The 20,610-nt window shown below is 44.0% G+C and overlaps 1 protein-coding gene across 1 annotated transcript in view; it reads left to right on the top strand.

Annotated features, from left to right (window-relative positions):
- SMARCC1 (SWI/SNF related, matrix associated, actin dependent regulator of chromatin subfamily c member 1) overlaps positions 1-20,610 on the top strand; it is a 1,897,600-nt gene that overhangs the window by 648,482 nt on the left and 1,228,508 nt on the right. Inside the window, exon 8 of the mRNA XM_044066067.1 lies at positions 9,571-9,696. Within this exon, the coding sequence (XP_043922002.1) occupies positions 9,571-9,696 (126 nt within the window). The remainder of the gene's footprint in view (positions 1-9,570; positions 9,697-20,610) is intronic.

The raw sequence follows: 20,610 nt of genomic DNA, 5'->3' as shown, positions 1-20,610 counted from the left end.
AAACCCTCTCCCTTCTGAAAGGGAATCCAGGTCCTTAGAGAGATGGGGTAAAAAAGTATACACCTCTGCTACTCTCTCAGCTAGAGCTTTGAACTGTCAGTTTCATATGATCCAATACCAAGAGTTTATGCTTGATCAGTTAACTAAGAAACTGTCCTCTGATGATTCCTTAGATAAGAAATATGTTTTAGAAATGGTGAATAACATTCAGCAGGTTAGTAACCATTCTTTAAAATGTGGCTATGATGCACTGGAGGCTTCATTTAGATCAGCCATGACTGGCACAGTTATAAGAAGGCATGCATGGTTGAAAGAACAGGTCTTGCCGGATCATGTTAAAGCAAAGCTATTAGATGCTCCTATGGATAAGGCCAGTCTATTTGGTTCTCCTGCCCAGCAAGTAATGAAGAAAATGGAAGAGAAGGCAAAATCTGTACAAACAGTTAAAGATTTCTTACAGGTTCAGCCTCCAAGGTTTAGCAGGAACTGGCCTTCCAAAAATTGGTCCTTTCCAGACTCCTCTAAATCTCAGAGAGGTAGGAATAGACGTTCCAGAGGCAGAAATCAACCCAGAGGAGGTGCCTACAGAGGACGCCAGTGGCAAGGCAATAACCAACGAGGCACAGACACAACCACTGCCACTGCAACAGGGCAATCACAGTGACTTGGCACTGACACCACCTACCAGGGAACAAATAGCAGCACCCTTAGGCGGAAAGTTAGCCTTATTTTCAAAAAATTGGCACTATATCACAAGAGACAAGTGGATTTTGCAAACTATAGACCAAGGCTACAGGTTTCATTTCCACACCTTACCAGTAAAAAGAGGAATGCCAAACCTACCACCAAATCAAAAAACAGAAGCTCTAAAACAGATAGCTCAATTAACAAAGATGAGAGCTGTGGAAAGGGTACCACCTACAGAACAGGGCAAAGGATTTTACTCCAGACTCTTCCTAGTACCAAGAAAAGAGAAAAGTTGGAGACCTATTCTCGACCTGTCCGCTTTAAACACATTCATCATTGTTCCAAAATTCAAAATGCTGACCCTACAACAACTTCTTCCCATGCTGGGCAAGGATTGTTGGCTGGTAACTCTAGATCTCAAGGAGGCATACCTGCACGTCCCCATACGACCAAATTGCAGAAGATACCTCAGATTTCTTGCAGGATCATAGGTTTAGGTTCATAGGTTCATACTAGGCTATCTGCCCGAGGGCATTTACAAGCCTAGCCCATAGTTTTGTGGCTTACGCCACCCCTTTAGTATGGGGAACTATACCCATTATTTTGCTGTGCCTCTGTTGAGCAGTGACACTGAGGTAATCCCTGGGATATATCTGCGATCTCCCATCCATTGGTCAAGATTTCTCTTGAACAAGGCCAGCGAGGTGCTCTGCCTCACATATACCGGGATTTTATTCCACAGCATAGGGAGTCTTTGGGTGATGAATCTATCCCTCCAGCACGTCCTATTAATAGCCGTGTCGAGGTTTAAGTCTCCCGCCCTTGTGGCTCTGACGGATCTAGATGTTTTGAGGTGAAGCATATTCATCAAATCTGGGTTTGACATGGCCTTGTATGTTAGGCAAAGGTCACCTCTGAGCAGCGTGGCGACTGAATAGAGCTGGAGTTCTTTCAGTCGGGCAGCATAGGACAGATGTTTGAGACCCTTTATCCTTTTGGTGAGGAACTTTGTGGCCTTTCCAGCTGCTGCAAGTGTCGGGTCAGATACATTCGAATGGGGCATTGTACTCAATCATTGGTCTGATGAGTGATGAGTATAGGGAGACTATGACCTCCCTTGATCTAGATGAGAATCCCTTCATGATAAGGTGGGCAATGTAGAAGGTCTTCCTAACTACTTTAGCTACATGGGTGTCGAATGACAGACTACTATCAACCTGGGTCCCCAGGTCCCTGATAACTTCTTCTGTACTCAGTGGATTGCCACCTATTTGGTAGCTAGGGGTAACCTTGTTTTTCCGAAGGGTATGACTATGCATTTTTGGCATTTAACTTTAGGCCATGGCTCTGGCACCAGTTATCCGCTTCTGTGAGACCCTTCTGAAGGATATCTGTCTCAGATGTGTTTTCTACTATGGCGCCCAGTTTGCAGTCATCTGCAAACTTTGTCAGCCATAACCCTCCTGTGTTTGCTTGTACTTGGAAAAGTAGATGCCAAACAAGAGTGGGCCCAGGACTGAGCCCTGTGGTACACCACTTGTGACAGGCTTTGAGTCTGACATGGCGCCAGCAACTCTGACCCTGTGGGTTCTGTCACTCAGCCAGTTTGCAACCCATCTTGTGATGTATGGGTTAACATTTAAGCTGATGAGTTTTTCAATGATACCCGAGTGGGGTATTGTATCAAAGGCCTTCGCCAGATCGAGGTAGGCTGTATGGACTGCCTTTCCCTCATCAATGGCTTTGGTGACTGTTTCAAAAGTCAACCAAGTTTAGAAGGCATGATCTGCCTTTGACAAAGCCAAACTGGGATGGATCCAAAGTCTGCAAATTCCCTATGTCTTTATTTATGAGGTCCATTATGATCCTCTCCATGGCTTTGCAGATAAGGCTTGTCAAGCTAATGGGCGGTAATTTCCAGGGTCGGTGGAGGCACCGCCTTTGTGAAGTGGGACCACAGTTGCAGTGCGCCACTCCTGGGCGTATCCAGAGGTAAGACTATGATTAAACAGCTGTCCTAGCTGTGGGTTTAATTCCTCGTTGAGTTCGTGGAGCACACAGCCGGGAACACCATCAGGTCCCATGGATGCTGTGTTTTTGCTTTGGAGAGAGCAGTTCTCACTTGGGCGTTGGAGATGTTTGGGGGCTGCAATCGCTGGTATAGATATCTCTCCTTTTGGGGAGGGGAGAAGTTTGCACTGAACCTGTCAGCCAGTATGTTGGCAATGTCTGTAGGATCAGTAATCTTCACATCATTTTGAACTAGTTCTGAGCATATCTGGGAGTTTCCTCCCAGGTTTCTAACATAGCTAAAGAAGGCCTTATGATTGTCTTTTGAGTCTTTAGCTATTTTTCTCTCAAAATTTGCTTTGGATGATTTTATGAGAGCTCTTAGTTTTTTACTTATAGTGATCAAGGGTGTCTTACCTTTTAAGGATTTTGCTCTATCTTGTAGTAGCTTCCTCCTTTTGTTGTAGAGTTTGTTTATGGCTGGGGTCCACCAGAGTGGATGCTTGCCTTTGGTACAAAGAGTCTTTGTTTTGCTTGGGATTGCCTTATCCATGCAGTCCTGCAGGTGCTGGTAGAAGGCATTTGTAAGTGATTCAGCGGCTTGAGTACTGTTTTCCGTCGGCTTGGGGGCCTTAAAGGAGACCACACTAGTCTTTAGAGCATTATCAGAGCATTATCAATTCTCAGCATTGCCCTTTGGCTTATCTACTGCGCCCAGAGTATTCACGAAATGCCTGGCATCAGTAATCGCTCATTGCAGGCTACAGGGAATCCAAATTTATCCATACCTGGACGACTGCCTGATACAAGCGGACAACAAAAGCAAGCTGACACAAAACTTACAAAGAGTCATTTGCTTACTACAAGCCCTGGGATACACAGTCAATTTAAAAAAGTCAAGACTAATACCATCCCAAACAAGAACATTCTTGGGTGCAGAATTGGACACAGTAAAACAGATGGCATTCCTAACTGCAGAAAAACAAGAACAACTCCCTCTTTACTTCTTGGCATTAACAAAGCAGAACAAACTAACAGCAAGGAAAGTACTGCAGGCCTTGGGCTTCATGGCATCATGCATAATCCTGGTCCCCCATGCCAGACTGCATATGAGAAAGCTACAGTGGTACCTAAAGAATTTATGGTCTCAACACAGGCACAGCTTAGAAACCGAAATACCACTAATCCCATGCCTGAAACAAGAGTTCCTATGGTGGGCTCAAGCATGCCAGTCAAACCCAGGTTTGCCCTTCCACAACATTCAAGCAAGCCAAACCATCACAACGGACGCCTCAGACCTAGGTTGAGGGGCCCACATGCTGGACAAATGCATTCAAGGATTATGGACTCCAGATCAGCTGCACCTGCACATAAATCAAAAAGAAATGCTGGCAGTAAAACTAGCAATCCAGAATTTCAGACCATTCCTCAAAGAAGGCCAATTAATGATAAGGACAGACAACACCACAGTCATGTGGTACATCAACAAACAGGGAGGCACTCATTCATACCCCCTATGCCGAATGGCTCTGGACCTATGGAATATGGCTCTGAGCTACAACATTCAGTTACAGGCAATATTTGTACCGGGAAAAGAAAACATCCTAGCAGACATGTTAAGCAGAACTACCTCGGATGCTCACGAATGGATGCTACACCCGGACATCTTTAAGGCCATCACAAAGAAATGGGGAATGTCACAAATATAGACCTATTCACATCCCCACTCAATCACCAGCTCAAGAAATTCTGCACAAGGACATACCACCCACTTGCTTGGAAGGTGGACTCTCTATCCTTCAGTTGGAAAGGCCTGACAGCATATGCATTTCCACCTCTTCCTTTGATGCACAAGGTACTACTGAAAATCAAAGAGGAACGTCCAAGGATAATTCTGATAGCTCCAAATTGGCCAAGACAACATTGGTATCCACTGCTGAGGAGCATGTCTCGGGTGGGGGAACGTGGACACTACCTCTGATTCCTTTGATGTTAACTCAGAGCGACTACAATATCATGCATCCAAACCTGAAAACTCTGCAACTGACTGCCTGGAACATTTCATAAGAGCAAATAACCAAGATTTATCACAAAGGGTTAAAGACATTATCCTTGAGGCCCGCAGACTTTCAACAAGAAGGAACTATGCAGGAAAATAGAAAAGGTTTGTCATTTGGAGTACTGAAAGAGGAAAAGATGTGTCAAAGATAGATATTGCCAACATCCTGGAGTATTTGGCAGAGCTTCTCCATACAGACCTGTCCTATTCCTCCATCAAGATACATGCATCAGCTATTTCTGCAGAATACAGCTTCGATCCCCCTGTCTTCTCACATCCTCTACTCAGGCAGTTCCTCAGAGGAATCAAGAATGCAAAACCTCCTAGGAAACCACCGTTACCAGCATGGGACTTGAACTTTGTGCTAGAAAAATTGACACTCCCTCCATTCGAACCAGCAGCAACAGCAGATCTTCAACACCTATCCTGGAAAACTGCTTTCCTACTGGCAATTACTTCAGCAAGAAGGGTTTCGGAACTACAGGCCTTAATGGCAGTACAACCCTTCCTAATCTTCCATCAAGATAGTGTCCATGAGAACTAATCCTACATTTATGCCTAAGGTGGTATCCAGAGTGTCTCTAAACCAGGCAATCCACCTACCTACCTTCTTTCCCAATCCACAGAACAGGGGGGAAAGACTGCTGCATACCTTGGATGTACATAGACAGTTGCGCTACTACCTGGACAGAACCAAGGGCAATAGAAAAACTGACCAGCTTCTAGTAGCTTATGCAACAGGAAGGGAAGGAAAAGCAATTTCCAAACAGACAATCTCCAAGTGGATAGGAAATTGCATAAGATTCTGTTACTCCTACCATGGAAAGCAAATTCCACAGAATATAAGGCCTCATTCTACAAGGGCTACAGCCACTACCACAGCTTTCTTACGAGGAGTGGCTACCAAGGACATTATTGAGGCGGCTACTTGGACCTCCATGCATACATTTGCCAAGCATTATAACTTATCTCTATACTCTAGATCCCGAGCAGGGTTTGCCACTGCTGTTTTGCAAGGGATCCTAACTACACCATAATTCTTCTTCCTCCTCCCCTAGTTTGGCTATGGTATTCTACCCATTTGTTAGGACTGCAGATGCATCCTTGAAGGACATAGTACAGTTTTGTACCTACCATAAATGTAGATGTCCGAACAGGATAGCATCTGCAGTCAGGATTACCCACCCTCCTTCCCCTCTGTGGTACTCCTAGGGTATTTACCCTCCTAATAGCTAGCTGGGGGGATCTCTTATGGTGTATTCGTTGTATATATGTACATACATGCTTATTTTTTGTGTTTGCCTACTACTTTTTTTGGAAACATTGGCATTTACCCAAAATTTAGCTTTCCAAGTGGGCAACTGGCATCTGGGGCAAGAAACACTGAGGAAAATGGCGTTGGCTGATGCCTTTATACCCGAAGACCAGCAGAGATGACGTCGGGTGAAGTGCGACACCAGCCGACGCCAGACCCAGACTTTGGAATCCGGCCGACCGAAGGGCTGCCTGACGACAGGACAACCCATTTGTTAGGACTGCAGATGCTATCCTGTTCGGACATCTACATTTATGGTAGGTACAAAACTGTACTTTCAGTGGTGGTCCTACTTAGTTGTTAAGAGTATGTGATATTATATCAAATGCCTTTGAGAGATGGAAAAAATAGGGTTGGAGAACAGTTACCCATATTTTTGTTTTGGTTGAATGTCTCAAAGTGTCGTAAGGCAGTTTTAGTGCTGTGATGGGGCCAGAAACTATCCTGTGGAGGAAGTGTTCTAGCAAAAAGTTTAGAGTTTTGTTGATGGTTACATCTTTGTTAGTATGTTGAGCAGTGGAAGAAAGAAATATTGTGATAAGCTGATAGTTTTGAAAGTTTGGTGGGGCTGCATCCTTTGTTGTGGTATAAGAGGTTTTCCATAATTTTGAAACGTAAAATTCTTGTAAGGATTTATTGGTTATTGACTGTGTAGCTTGTTCCATCTGCTCCTACTTTGATATTCTGCAAGGACATTGTCTGCTACGAATGTAGGTTTTATTACAATATTTTGTGTAGTAATTGTTACTGGTTCAAATGAGAAATTATTTGCCTGATTAGCATCGTAATCTGTGGTTTTCATTAGTTTTTTTTTCCATTTTAGCTGTGGTGCATTTATCACTTTCACTTGCTTGTAATGCAGAGGTGTCTTTTGTTATAAAATTTGCAGAAGATTGTACTTGAGCATGGGACATCATCTAGTTGGAATGTTTTTAGTGGGGTCCATTTGCAGTGTTTCAGGGTCTCTATGAAAGTGTCTTTGTTAAACTTGGCAAAATTTATTCCAGAGATTAGGTGCTGCTCCTTGATTTTTATGAAGTTTCTGATTTGGCTAGGTTACTTGATGGTCACTTTGTCAGGGAATGTTCTGCCCTGTTTTATTTTTTCAGGATTACCAGATTGTATGCAGTCTAGAGTTGATAGTCTTGCCAGATGTTTTATCATTTTAGTTACTTGGAGTAGACTAAACACATAGCTGTGCTGGTCTTATCAGACCAGTCTGTGTTGAGGTCACTGTGAAGGGTTTGCTGCTTTTATATCGCTAGCTATCTGTTAAGAATATTTTCAGTGATATTATTTTCAAAGGTATCGATGCACCTGCTATGCATATATAACTTCATGTGAATTTAATTTAAGATGGGTTTTTAGTTCTGTGCAAGATTTTTTTTTTTGGGGGGGGGGGGTTTGGAGTGTATCCCTATTCCTAGGGTGTCAAGGAACATGATCATTTCACAGTCATCGTATTTATTGAGTCAGTCATTTCATATCCTGGTTGGAAGTATTTTGTCATCTTTGGAGGAATTTAGCCATGTTTCAGTGAGTACAACTATGTCAGGATTATTGGTGTGAATCCAGGTATGAAGTTCACTAGTTTATTGCAGATGCTGCATGCAGTTATGTTTATCTTAAGGTGCGTGTGAGCTGGTTTGGTAGGATTTTTTGATATAGTAGTTGGATGATTATTTGGATGTGTGTTGTGGATTGAGTTTCGATGGAAGGAGTTCTGCTTTTAGTGATGGAAGGTCCTGGTTTGGGTGTACATCACCATGTGTCGTCTGTTAACCCATACATAGTAAAAGAAAGGGAACAGCACTTAGTAAATAGTTGAAGCAGGTAAAATATACTGAAAAATATTTGAAAGCAATATAGTTGTTAAATCAAATCTGACAGATACTTGCTTTCTGATTCTAGCTTGAGGTTTGTTATAGTGACCTGGGTTTTTTAGCAGATTAATGTTATTGGGGAGTGGTGTACAGGAAGGATCAGATTTGGTGGGTATAGCTGTGAGCTCAGTAATAGTGCCCACTGTGTATGTAGTTGAAGGTTTAGTGACAAATAGCTTGATAGGTTGCTAGGGATTGATGGGATTAAAATGGAGAGTATGGATAAGAGATAAAGCAACATACTGTAGCAGTACTACATAAGGTTTATGTTTTGATTTGGAAATTATAGGTGGTTTGTTGGTTCTAGTGTGATTTGGACCAGTTTGTAAAGGGCTGTGAAGAGTTATGTTGAGGCTTAGTCAATTTCTCAATTTTCTGTGAAATGAGGGACTGTACCTCTCATAACATGGAACAAATGAGCAAAACTTTTAAAACTTAGCGAAATAGCTTCAGCTAGGAAGCTGACAAGGTGATTAAATGTGTTGCCTTATAAAAGAAATGGTTATTTTGATGAATTCATTTTCGTTTAACATGCATATTTGTAATAATTCTTTCCGTACTGCGGTGGTGCTACAGTAGCATTGTCGCCTCACAGTAAGACGTTGTCCTGTTCGATTATCAGCTAGAGCGTCTTCTGTTTGGAGACATGCGTGAATGGGCGTACCTTCGTTAAAGGTTGTGCGTCAGGGCCGGCAACTCGGCATGTAAAAGTCTACTGCCAATCATTAGCGGACCGGAGTTCCGCTGTGGCGACCCCTAACCGGGAAAAGCCGAAAGACACAACAACAGTTGTAATGATTCTTTCCACTGTGTGGCAGACCTTCTCAGTGTGGAGCAGCAAGGAACGTGCTTTTTAGACTTAAAATGAGGAGCATTCCTTGTAATGATGTCTTCTTGAGAGGTACATAAATATGCAAGTTGAAGTGTAATACTTATGGTGGAGGTAGTGGTATCAAAAGGGCTGGTCGAAGTGTCTTAAGTGAGGGAGGGTTTAATTGGAAGGTATTTTGAACAGAAGGCATTGTGGGTGATTGGGTGTGGAAAAATGGTTGCTTTGCATAAAGATGACTATCACTGCACATAGAAGTGTCGCATGACATGCATACTAATGAGGCACCTCTGTGCAGCCTGGAGCCTGCATTGCTTGTACAACTGTGGACATACACCTGCACTTTGTTTGACATCAGCCAAGCAGTGAGCCCTTCCTCAGGATGGGTGAGCTGGCATTGATTACTTGTTCCCAATCTTATGACTTTTTCAGCACCTGTGATGTTAGTCAGGGGTCATTTGTGTTATAGCCACGGCTGTATCCTTGCTTTCCTTAGAGCAGACATAGAAGCCAACAATTTTTTTCTAGCAAAGAATAGTCATACAGTGGAAATTAATGACATCAGGCAGTTTTACTTTAGTTTGATGCTTAATGGTCTGAGAAATATATGCTCTGTATTTTCTGTTTTGCAACAAGTACAGAGTTAAGGATCTTTGGAAATGGTTTGTAGCCAAATCCTTTCAGTGTTCAGAGCACAGAGTTATCTGTATTAAAAGCTTTCATTGTCTTAGCCTTTTTATTGTATATTGTATTTAAAGTCTTGCTGAACATTTATTACTGCTTATAGGTTCATGCAAAGTGGATTTTGGACACTGATGACTTTAATGAGTGGATGAATGAAGAAGACTATGAAGTGGATGAAAATAAGAAAGTGGTAAATTTCCGTCAGCGTATCTCTACCAAAATTGAAGAGGTATGTCTGGATTATTTAGAGTAAACTGTTTTCTTTTGGAAATGCAATATTAAAGGATTGCGTTCAGGTTCATGTATATGCAAGGGTATGATTGCCATTCTAAATTTAGACTGACATGTTTTTGTTGTAAGGGATTGGGGGACACAGATATGAGCTTAGCCATGCACGTGTGTATGATCTTTGTTTAAAAGGTCTCTCTCTGGCACACAATTTGTCATACTAATTCACAAGGTGACATCATGCCTTGTAGTGAGTATTCATGGTGTCTTAAAATGTGTAATCCTTTACTTTTCCTAGCTATTGCTCATTTGAGTCCCTTCTTGTTTGGTTTTCATTGTAATAATATGTTGTCAATGAAAGAAGTACCAGATTGCTTTGTTTCTCTTTCGTATTATGTATGCATGACCTGTGCTGAACTGTTTTGTTAGTCGTTGCATGAAAGTACTTAGTCTTAAGGTGGCCTGCAGGTAGTAATTGGAGGCTTCCTTCCTGTTAAATTCTCAGTTTAGCATACTTGTAAAATACATTTTTTGTGTCCTTTCTAAAGGGCAAACTTGCCTCCTGCAGGTACAGAGCAATATTACACCGCAGACTAAGCAAATACAGTGTATCCCTGTTTTGCTTTGTTCGTTTTCCTGCTCAGAAGGTCTGGATCCAATTCCTAAAACATTTCACTGGAAGATTCCCTTGTTTGATGTCTGAACTGCCCCATACTTTTGTGCCACAACCTTTACTGTCATTGTTTGTATTTCATTGGAAATGTGCATAATGACATGGACTGCCCCAAGTACTTTTAAGTACTTCAACCAAGACAAAGCCTCAAGGAATCTAGGGACTCTGTTCCCCCAGCTTGAAAAGGCCTCATAGCCACGATATGTTTGTTTTCGTTGGTGTTGCAGATCAGGTGAACCCACAGTGACTTTAATACTTAGATGTAATAGTGGACTTTGTCCTTTGATGTTTATAGGAAGCCCCATTGCAAAACTCATAGGGCAAGTACAGCAGTCTGTCTGCAGACCATTACAGACCTAGCCATAACTCTTATTCTAAGGTTCTCTCAGGCCTCAAGACAGATTAGGAGAGAATTTGAGGTTGCCAATACAGTTGTCTAGTTTTACCCTGAAGGTGGCAAGGGTGCTATTCTGCTTGACATGTCGTGGAAGTTGATTCTGGAAGTGGGGAATGAATTCCACATCAATGCATCTTTGTGTTGATGAAGGCTTGGATGTCCTTCTGTTCCCATTTTGCAGTATTCTTAGTGTGGGATTGTCCGCCTCAGATGACCCTGAACGTTGGCTCCTATATAAAAGCTTAAGCCTGGTTGCTGGAGGTGCATATGACGTCACACGCAGGGCCATAAACTAGGAACCTTAAATGTGACATCTGGACACACAGACCTCAGAACTTTTCAGCCGTAGTCAAATGTCAGATAGATTGCATCGCTCCTCTGCTATCAAGACGTCTATAGCCAAGTACCCCATTGGGGATTTTGCCTTTTTACCTTTGCTTGAGCTTGGTTTGCTGTCCTCCCCTTTTAGCCAGTGTCTGCTAAAAGGGGTAAATGCCGTTGCGGGCGTCAGATTCTGCATAAAGTCTCACACGACTGTTGCGTCTTTTGCTTAGGCCGAGAACACGACCATACCTCCTGTTCAATTTGCCAGTCATTCATCCTTAAGACCCTCAGAAGCATTTGGCCACCCTTAATCTTTTATTTAGAAAACCAATGGCTAAAGAAATTAGCGCTTAGGATGGACCCAGAATCACCCCCCCGGCAGAGCCTCCACAAAAAAAAAAAAGTTGTCACTGCCTGCTGCTACTGCTCCTTCACCATCGGACGCCCCAGCAGCTTCCAATTTAGGAGTTGAGGAACGTTCGTCAGAGCCTTCTACTTTGCTGACTTCCCTCAAGGAAGCTGCTTCTGAAGTAACGGCCGGCACGTCCATGGAGGTAGCTCGGACGTCTGTTTCTACCGATGTGGGGTAACCAGGCCTCGCCGGATGCCTGACTGGGATTCCACAGCCCAAAGCCCCAGCACCAGCAAAGGGCCTTGAGACTAGGCCTTCTCCCATGGTTACTCCTTTGAAAAGGAAAGAGAAAAGTAAGCATCTGTCTCCCTCGGCTAAGGGATTTACCTGACTGGCAATCCTTCACTCCTTGATGCAAGCCTTCATAGCTCTTATGCCCTCAGCCTCTTCACTCTCCACCATTCCAGTTTTCAATCCTAGGCCTGCCTCAGCTACTTCAATCCACCTTCCCACGTCTCAGGCAACAGAAGAGGAGGAGGTTTACTCCTCATCTGATGAGTCAATTACTTATTCTTCACAGATTGCCTCTCCACTGGAATACTATTCCCCTGATGATGAATCCATTGAAGAGAACTCTCCCCCAGAGGACATCACCTTTGGGGAGACCATTACCAAAACTTAAGTATATTTCAAATGGGATACTTCCCAAATGACTGAAGATCGAGAGATATTTTGAATTACTTTAAGTATAATCTCCATCTGCCATCTCACCAGTTGTGTGCACCTATCTTGATGCATTTTCTTTAGCATCAAAAATTCCTGATTGCAGCCACCTGCTCCTAAGAGACCTGACCATTTCTACAAGGTGCCCGATGATCAGAAGCTCCTGGTGAAGCCACTCTTGGCAGACCCAGCAATGATATCTGTATCCCCTGACAAGCAGTCAAGATTAATATTTTCCTCGTCCCTTTTACCTACTGACAAGGACAGTAAGAATATGGACAGGATAGGCAAGAAAGTTTATTCCTCCTCCACCCTAGCCTTCAGAGCCATCATCTACCGAACTCATATGGTAAAATATACCTTGGACTTAGTATCCCAGGTCTCTAATCTCCTGTTCTCCTTGCCTGACTCCTCTAACAAGACAGAGGTAGCCTCAAAACTGTCCCTGGCTTCGCAAGTGGCCAGACATTTGATTAAATGCAGTTGTAATGTAGCAGAAGCCTCTGCAAGATCTGCTGCTTCTGCATCAGTGCTATGCAGGTGATCTTGGCTTTGCCTTCAATCTCTGCCAGAGGACTTTAAGTCCAAAATTCTTGATGCCTCTCTTGACCACAGCCTCCTCTTTGGAAAACAGTCCTCAGAACTCTTAAAAACCTTCAGGAGAAAAGCTAGGGGCTTCAGGATATTAAACATCTTTGAGTACCTCCCATTCCTAAATACTATAGGAATCACCTAGCCAAGACTACTTGTGTCAGGAGGACCTCCTCCTCCATCACTCCTTCCTCCTCTAGACATAGGAAAGGAGCCAGGAGACAAACCACTTCCAGACCAGTTTCCTCTCAGACTACCCAAAAACAGCCCTTTCATGATTGAAATGGCTCCAATAATGTGCGACTGCCTTGCACACTTCCCCTGTCAGCCTGTCTCTCACTGCCTACAGCTTTAGAGAACTATCACCACAGGCCGCTGGGTCCTGGCAATAGTGGAAGAGGGATATTTTCTCTCTTGGAAAGAAAGATCCCCTACAAGGGGCATAACATTCCCACCCAAAAATCAGCTACCCCTTATTCCCCAGATCCTAAAGGATCTCTTGAACCATGGAACTATAGAATCTGTCCCCCTGGGACAAGAAGGAAAAGGTTTTTACTCAGGGTTATTTCTTGTACCAAAGAAGGAAGGCTTTTGGCGGCCAACTCTGGATCTGTCCTTTCAAAATCTCTTCCTTCAAATGTTATCCCTCCAGACCCTCCTTCCACTATTGCCAGCCCAGGCATTCGTGGCCACACTAGATCTCAACAAGGCCTACCATCACATCCCTATAAAACCCTGTTGCAGAAAGTACTTACATTTTATTAGGCAATGTTATCATTTTTAATTTACAGCCTTTACCCTTTGGTTTATCTACTGCACCCAGGGTATTCACAAAATGCCTGAACCCAGCAGTAGCCCACTGCAGAACCAAAGGCGTACAAATTTACCCATACCTAGACAACATCCTCATTCTTGCAGAACAAGAGGATACCCTAAGAGACCACTTGCAGTTCACCATGTCCCTACTACAAGGCTTGGGGTTCACCCTCAACCTCCTCACGTCATCCATAACCCCCCACAGCAGGACAAAGTCTTCCTGGGATGCAGGATCAGAACAGACCTGATGCGGGCATTCTTCCCTCAGGACAAAGTTCTCTCCCTTACTCCCCACTTCCAGGACCTAATCCAGGTACAACGACTATTAGCAAAACAATTCCTGCGGGTTCTGGGTGTTATGGCAGCCAGTATTCCTATGCTACCTTTAGCCAGGTTGCATATGAGAAAACTGCAGTGGTTTCTGAAGAATGTGTGGCCCAGCACAAACACCCTCTACAATTTCAGATCCCACTCTTACCCTGCCTCAAAACAAAATTGAAATGGTGGATGCAACAAATTCAATTGAACCCAGGACTTCCACTCCACCCCCCCACACCAGTTCAGCACATGCATACAGATGCATCGAACCTGGCCTGGGGGGCTACTGTGAAGGGTCTTAAGGTACAGGAGAACTGTCATTCTGCCTTCTGGAAAAAACATGTCAATGTGAGGGAGATGATGGCAGTCCTTTTGGCCCTAAAAGCCTTTACCCTAATCCTACAACCCGGTCCCCTTCAAATCTTCACAGGCAGTACCACAGTCATGTGGTACTTCAACAAACAAGGAGGACCCAAGTCCCATCTCCTATGCAGGATAGCAATACAGAGTTGGGACCCTAGCCTACATCCCATCCCAAGACAACCAACAGACAGATGTGCTCAGCAGATCATCCTCTCCATATCACGAGTGGATGTTGAGCAGGGAAGTTTTCCTAGACATTGTCCACCAGTGGGGCACGCCTCAAGTAGATTTGTTTGCCTCCCCCCAGAACAGACATTTTGAAAAAATTCTTCACCAAGGACCCCTCCCCACTAGCCTGGAGGGTGGACACCTTCGACATTTCACGGAAGGGGTGATTTCTGTATGCATTTCCCCCTTCCCTCTCATTCCAAAGGTCCTCCTGAAGATCAGGAAGGATGAACCAAAAATCTTGCTGGTGGCTCCCTACTCGCCAAGGCAACATTGGTTCCCCCTACTTCTGTCGCCAAGGGCAATCACCACAAGTTACCCCACAAGGTGGACCTACTCACACAGCAGAAATGAACACTCATTCATCTTTAACTGCAGAAATGTCTAACACCCTGGGTGATGAACGTTTAATTCTCTTCAGACACAGCTACTCTGAGGACGTGCTTTCAGTCTTGAGGGAGGTCAGGAAACCTACTACCAGGAGATCCTACATTTCTAAATGGGGAAGACTCACCAAATGGTGTCTCAAAAAGCAGAGGGATCCCTTTCTAGCAGATGTTCCTTTAGTCCTAGCTTGTGTGTGAACTTATCAAGGCTGGCCTTTCATACTCTTCAGTGAAAATCTACCTATCTGCAATCTCTGCCTGCTTTACCCCTAGACACCCCCTCTGCTTTCCAGGCTAGATGTAAAATTGTTCCTGAAAGGGGTCTTGCACATCAAACCACCAAGAAAACCGGTCCCACCGCCTTGGGATCTTAACTTTATCCAGAAAATCTCACACTGGCTCCATTTGAGCCAGCCAGCTCTGAACTCTCCAAATGTGCACTTGGAAAACTGTTCCTACTGGTGGTCCTTACCTCTGCAAGAAGGGTGTCAGAATTGCAAGCTGTCGCGCCCTGTCCACCCTATACCATTTTCCACAAGGACAGGGGTGATCCTATGCACCAACCCTTCTTTCATGGCCATGGTGGTCAACGAACTATTTAAACCAGTCACCTGCCCACCTTCTTCCCCTCTCCCACCAATGACAGTGAGAAGTTACTCCATTCCCTGGATGTGCACAGGAAACTGAGGTTTTATTTGGACAAAACTAAGTGCATCAGAAAATCCACCCAACTATTTCTTGTGGTATCAGAAAAACTGTCCACTTCTGCTACTCCTACCATGGCAAGGATCTACTTTAGGGAGTAAGGGCTCACTCTGCTAGGGCCGTAGCATCCTCCAAAGCCTTCTTTAAAGGCCTGGACACGGCCTTCGTCCTGGAGGCTGCCACCTGGTCCTCTATACATACCTTTACCAAACACTACAAATTGGACCACATCTCCAGAGCCAGAAAAGTGTTTGCTAGGGCAGTCCTACAGGGCTTCCTGGAATCGGCTACCTCTGCCTCCACTCTTCCTTCTAATTAAGTTTGGCACTCTCCCACACTAAGAATTTTACAACATGGGAGTAGAAGGACATAGAAAAGTTGTGAAGTCTTTACATAACCATAGATGTCCTTCTCTTCCATGTTGCAGTATTCCTTCCTCCCACCTATCCCCCTTCTTACAATTGGTCTGTATAGAGGGCACCCTGGAGCACCCCTAGATTATGTTCAGACTAACCAGCAAATGGCACTTCACACTTTTTATGGACATCATTTGGCTCATACTAGCCAACGGTCTGACTGGGCAGTTAAGTTCTGAGATCTGTGCGTGCAGATGTCACATTTAAGGTCCCTGGTTTATGGTCCTCTGTGTGACGTCCTATGTACCTCCAGCATCCATACTTAAAGGTTTTATATAGGAGCTGACGTTTGGGGTCACCTGAGGTGGAGAATCCCACACTAAGAGTACTGCAACATGGAAGGGAAGGACATATATGGTTATGGTAAGATTTTACACAACTATTCTTTCCTTCAACTGGGTGTTTTGCTGGAACCATTTGTTCTGTGAAGGAATAAGAGGTTAGAAACAATTGATATGTCATGGCTTAATTCTCCTGCAGGATTCCATAAAGGACTGAATAGAGAGAGAGGACCGCCAGTCTGTTCTGATAACTTAGGTCTTTGAAGGCACTGATCTTTTCAGTTATGAATATCTGAGGTTTCTCAGTTTGAGAGATATGTTTAGATGAATACATGCCAAAAGGGACATTATGCTCAGTAATGGGTCTGATGAGATGTAAGTAAAGGGGAAATTGAGACTTGGATTTAGAGCAGAAGCCTTTGGAAATTAGATGAGACAGGTAAAAGGCATTCTGGACTACTTGTGGAGGCATACTTCCTTATCTTTTGACAATCAACAGTAAATGCCTAGATGTCTTTCAATGTCCAGGTTAATGACATCTGAGGTAGTTAATTCCATAACCTTGCATATAAGGCTAGTGAGAGTTCTGTAGATCTGATGTCCTTTTCATTCATTCGTCAACTGATTGGTTTGAGACTCTGATCTGACTCAGACGCTTCTGCCAGATCTTTGGATTCAAAACTCTCGAGTTTATCCCTTTATTCATAATGCCCCGCCAACTCTATGTAGATCAGATCTCGTTTGCCATCATTCATCTTCAGATGTGGATCCTGTTGCTTTTGAGCTTTAGAATTTTATATATTGTCTTGTTTAGTAAGTTGAAATTCGTTTTTCTGTTTAGCTTAATTCTTTTACCTCCCTTACAAATTCCTTTCTGTCTATTTAACCTTTTCCGGTTCTCCTTTAGCTGCCCTTCGGTCAGTACCTCTCTTAAGTACCATGTTGGTATTCTCCTCTTCCTTCACTTTAGATTTATTCTATAGAGTATCCCTTTTATTGAAAAACTTTTCTTCCCTTTATTAGTTTGGATAATTATGGCGGACAAGCCTACTGGTTTTAAAAAGTGCATTACCTGTAGGCATAAGATTCCCGGACGCCCACAGGGAATGTTTATTGTTTAGGACCTGCACACTTGGACAAGGATTGTGCTATCTGCTGTAGATTCTGCTCCAGAGCTGTTATTGACGACAGGAAGTTTGTGCTGAGGGACCTCCTTCCTTCCTTCCCCTTCTTTTGTTGCTGAAACTCAAGAAACCTGACAAGGGGAAGCCAGAATTAGTAACTAAAGAAAAAGGAGTCGTGCAAGAGGTTCCTGGACTGCTCTTTCTTGGTGGCTTCATCAGAACCTAGTACAAAAAAGTCTGATATGACTTCTTGGGATTTGACTGGTTCTAAATCCAAGGTCTCATTGGATCTGAACTCCTCCCCTTCTACCAGATCATGTTTCTTCACTGCTTCCTTGCCCCTTTTTGGAGGGATTCGCCCACAAGCATTCTAGACCTTCATCCTGCACTTTGTCTTTTACTACTTCCAGAAGTTTAACTGAAGCTGATGTGTGTGGGTAGGATGATGAGGAAATTCCTCAGAGCTCAGATCCATATGGGGGTGCTCCCAGCTCCGACTCCCTCCATATCTACGTGCTGATCTTTGTTCGCTTCACTTTTTGTCTCTTCTCCAATTTGACCCGCTGTTTCGGAGCCCTCTGATCCAAGACCCCTGGTGGTGTTCTCATTGGATCTGAAGATCTGTTCTAGTCCATTGACTTCCCTGAGTCACCCAGCCTAGAACCTTTAAGAGCTGTAGGACTCTGTGATACAAAGTGTCAGTGCCAGGTCTGGTGGAGTTTGGGATAGACTCCAAAGCTTTCGGAGTGGTCTTTTCCCCTCAGGTCTTTGGTGTTGGACAGCTCGGGTCCCACTTCTTCATCAGGTGGAATGCTTATGGGGATGTAGGTGCCGACTGTTCGAGATTTTCTGGCTCCTTTGCCATCAGCTTTTGTTTCCCCTATACATTCTGCCTTTGAGATTGTGCAGAGGACCTTCTGTTTACCTATAGAAAGGACATCTTTGGTACCCTCGGATCAGACAAATTTACCTCCTCTAGTTCTCTGCTCTGCACCTCATCCATTCAGTCTACTGGGGAGACAACCCAGTCTAGCTTCCAGTCAGTCCCTCAGGACATCATCTCTTCTGATACTTTTCCAGACCAACCCCCTGAGGAAGTTCCTCAGAAGATGATGTTTAAAAGGAGACACCTCAATTCCTGTCAGAAATCTCATTAACGGTGGACATCAGTTTTGATGAAGGGGAGGGTTCCCCCAGATTTCCACCTGAAGATGTCTCCTTTGGAGACATCCTAGAGATCCTGAAATTAAAAAGATGGTTGGTCCTCCGATAGCTCCCCCTGAGAAGTGTGTGTTCCTGGAGGCTTTCCATTCTAACCCATGTACTACTTAGATAAACTACCCTAGCTGATTTAACTCCTAGATCTTGTTTTTCACTGGGCGTGGAAGTAGTCTGATAATGTAGAGCTGATAACCTAAAAGACCTGACAAAATTCTAACTCCACTAAAGAACTAGCCACTGGAGAAAAGTCCCAGATGATGCTATAGTTGTGGCTGCAGCCAAAAAGAAAAAACTTGGAGAACAGAGATCTTCTGTATATCCCCCTAACAGGGAGTCCAGGGCCTTGGACAGGTTTGTTGTCTGCTTCAGCAACCTTTGCACTCAGGTTGCTGAATTATCTGACACATTTTTATGAGATTGCAAAGAGATTTGACCAAAGAGCTTTCCAGATCTCTTTCTGGGTCCATGTCTGCCAAGAACCAAAATAAAATCTCCTTGTAGCTGGCCACCCTCCAGTCTCTTTCTGATGCATCCATGAGGCTGATCCTCCCATGCAGTGGAGGGTACTTCACAGGCAGCAGGTTCAGGCATATCTATTAGGCGACATGCTTGGGTTCAGCTGTGACATTTTAAAGAGCCATTTGTCTTTATCAGTGCACACTTTGATGGATCATCTTGTTTTGGGCCCAGGGTGAAGGAGACAGTATCCAGATGTGAAGAAAACAGAAAGACCATGTCTGTTGGTGTATGTATTTCAGCCCCTCAAAAGACCTTTCTCAAGTAATGAACAGGGATGCAGAAAAATGTGGTTTCATTAATCCCAAGGTCCTTTTCAAGACTCATGCAGATATAGTTCCCCCAGGGGTGGGGGGACTCAAATGGAAAATGTCATTCTTGTAGCAGAGGTGGCCTGCAGAACCAGGGATTCTGAGATTATTTCTTGTATAGATCCTACAGCACTCCTGAAAGGCGACCTGACTTTTACTCTCTGGAACAAGTTGGGGGTTGCATGCTTCTGCACCAGAGAGCCTGGTTGTCTATAACAAAAGATTCCTGGTTGTAGAGAATCATGTCCAGAGGTTATACAGTACCATTTTCCCAAGCTCCCCTACCAAAAATGAAAAGAAGCCCTGATGTTCCACCCAATCAGTGGGAAGCAGTGGCGTTAGAAATAAAAAAGCTGCTAGAAAAAAGGGTCATCCCAGAGGGTCCAACAGACCAGAGAGGATCTGGGACCTACTCAAGCTTCTTGGTGCCAAAAAAAGTCAGGGGACTTGAGACCAGTTCTGGATCACAGTAAATTTAACCAGTTCATTCAATATTCAAGGTTTCGGATGATATTGCTTCAGTCCATTGTAGCAATACTGCAAAAGGACTATTACATGTGCTTGATGGATCATCTTCAGGATGCGTACTCGCATCAAAATGAACAGGTGCTCCAGAAGTTATCAGCGCTTCTGTTTGGGAGTCTATCGTTACTAGTTTAGAGCACTGCCCTTTGGTCTCACCACAGCCCCCCCAGGGTGTTTACCAAATGCATGTCAGTGGTAGCAGCTCACTTGAAACTGCTGTGATTGAGTGTTTCCATACCTAGATGACTGACCCAGCCAGGCATCAACTCCTACAGGCAAGGAGCTACTTGTTGCAGTTCTGCACTTATCTAGGCATCATGATCAGTTGCAACAAATCGCAACTCCCCACACAGAGGCTGGATTTCATAGATGCTTGTCTGAACACAATCTGTCAGATGGCCTCTTTACCTCATGCTTGAATACAGACACCAAGATCCCAGGTCAGGAAGGTAATGCAGAATACTTCCCTTCTAGCATGACCGATTCTATAGGTTCATAGGTTCATACTAGGCTATCTGCCCAAGGGCATTTATAAGCCTAGCCCATAGTTATGTGGCTTTCGCCACCCCTTTAGTTTGAATAAAAACTATGCCTATCATTTTGCTGTGCCTCTGTTAAGCAGTGACACTGAAGTAATCCCTGGGG

This window comes from Protopterus annectens, chromosome 3.part0, assembly GCF_019279795.1.
Source record: "Protopterus annectens isolate FY-2018-M chromosome 3.part0, PAN1.0, whole genome shotgun sequence".
Taxonomy (NCBI): domain Eukaryota; kingdom Metazoa; phylum Chordata; order Ceratodontiformes; family Protopteridae; genus Protopterus; species Protopterus annectens.
Note: the sequence above shows the minus strand (reverse complement) of the source record. Positions and strands in the feature narration are given on the sequence as shown.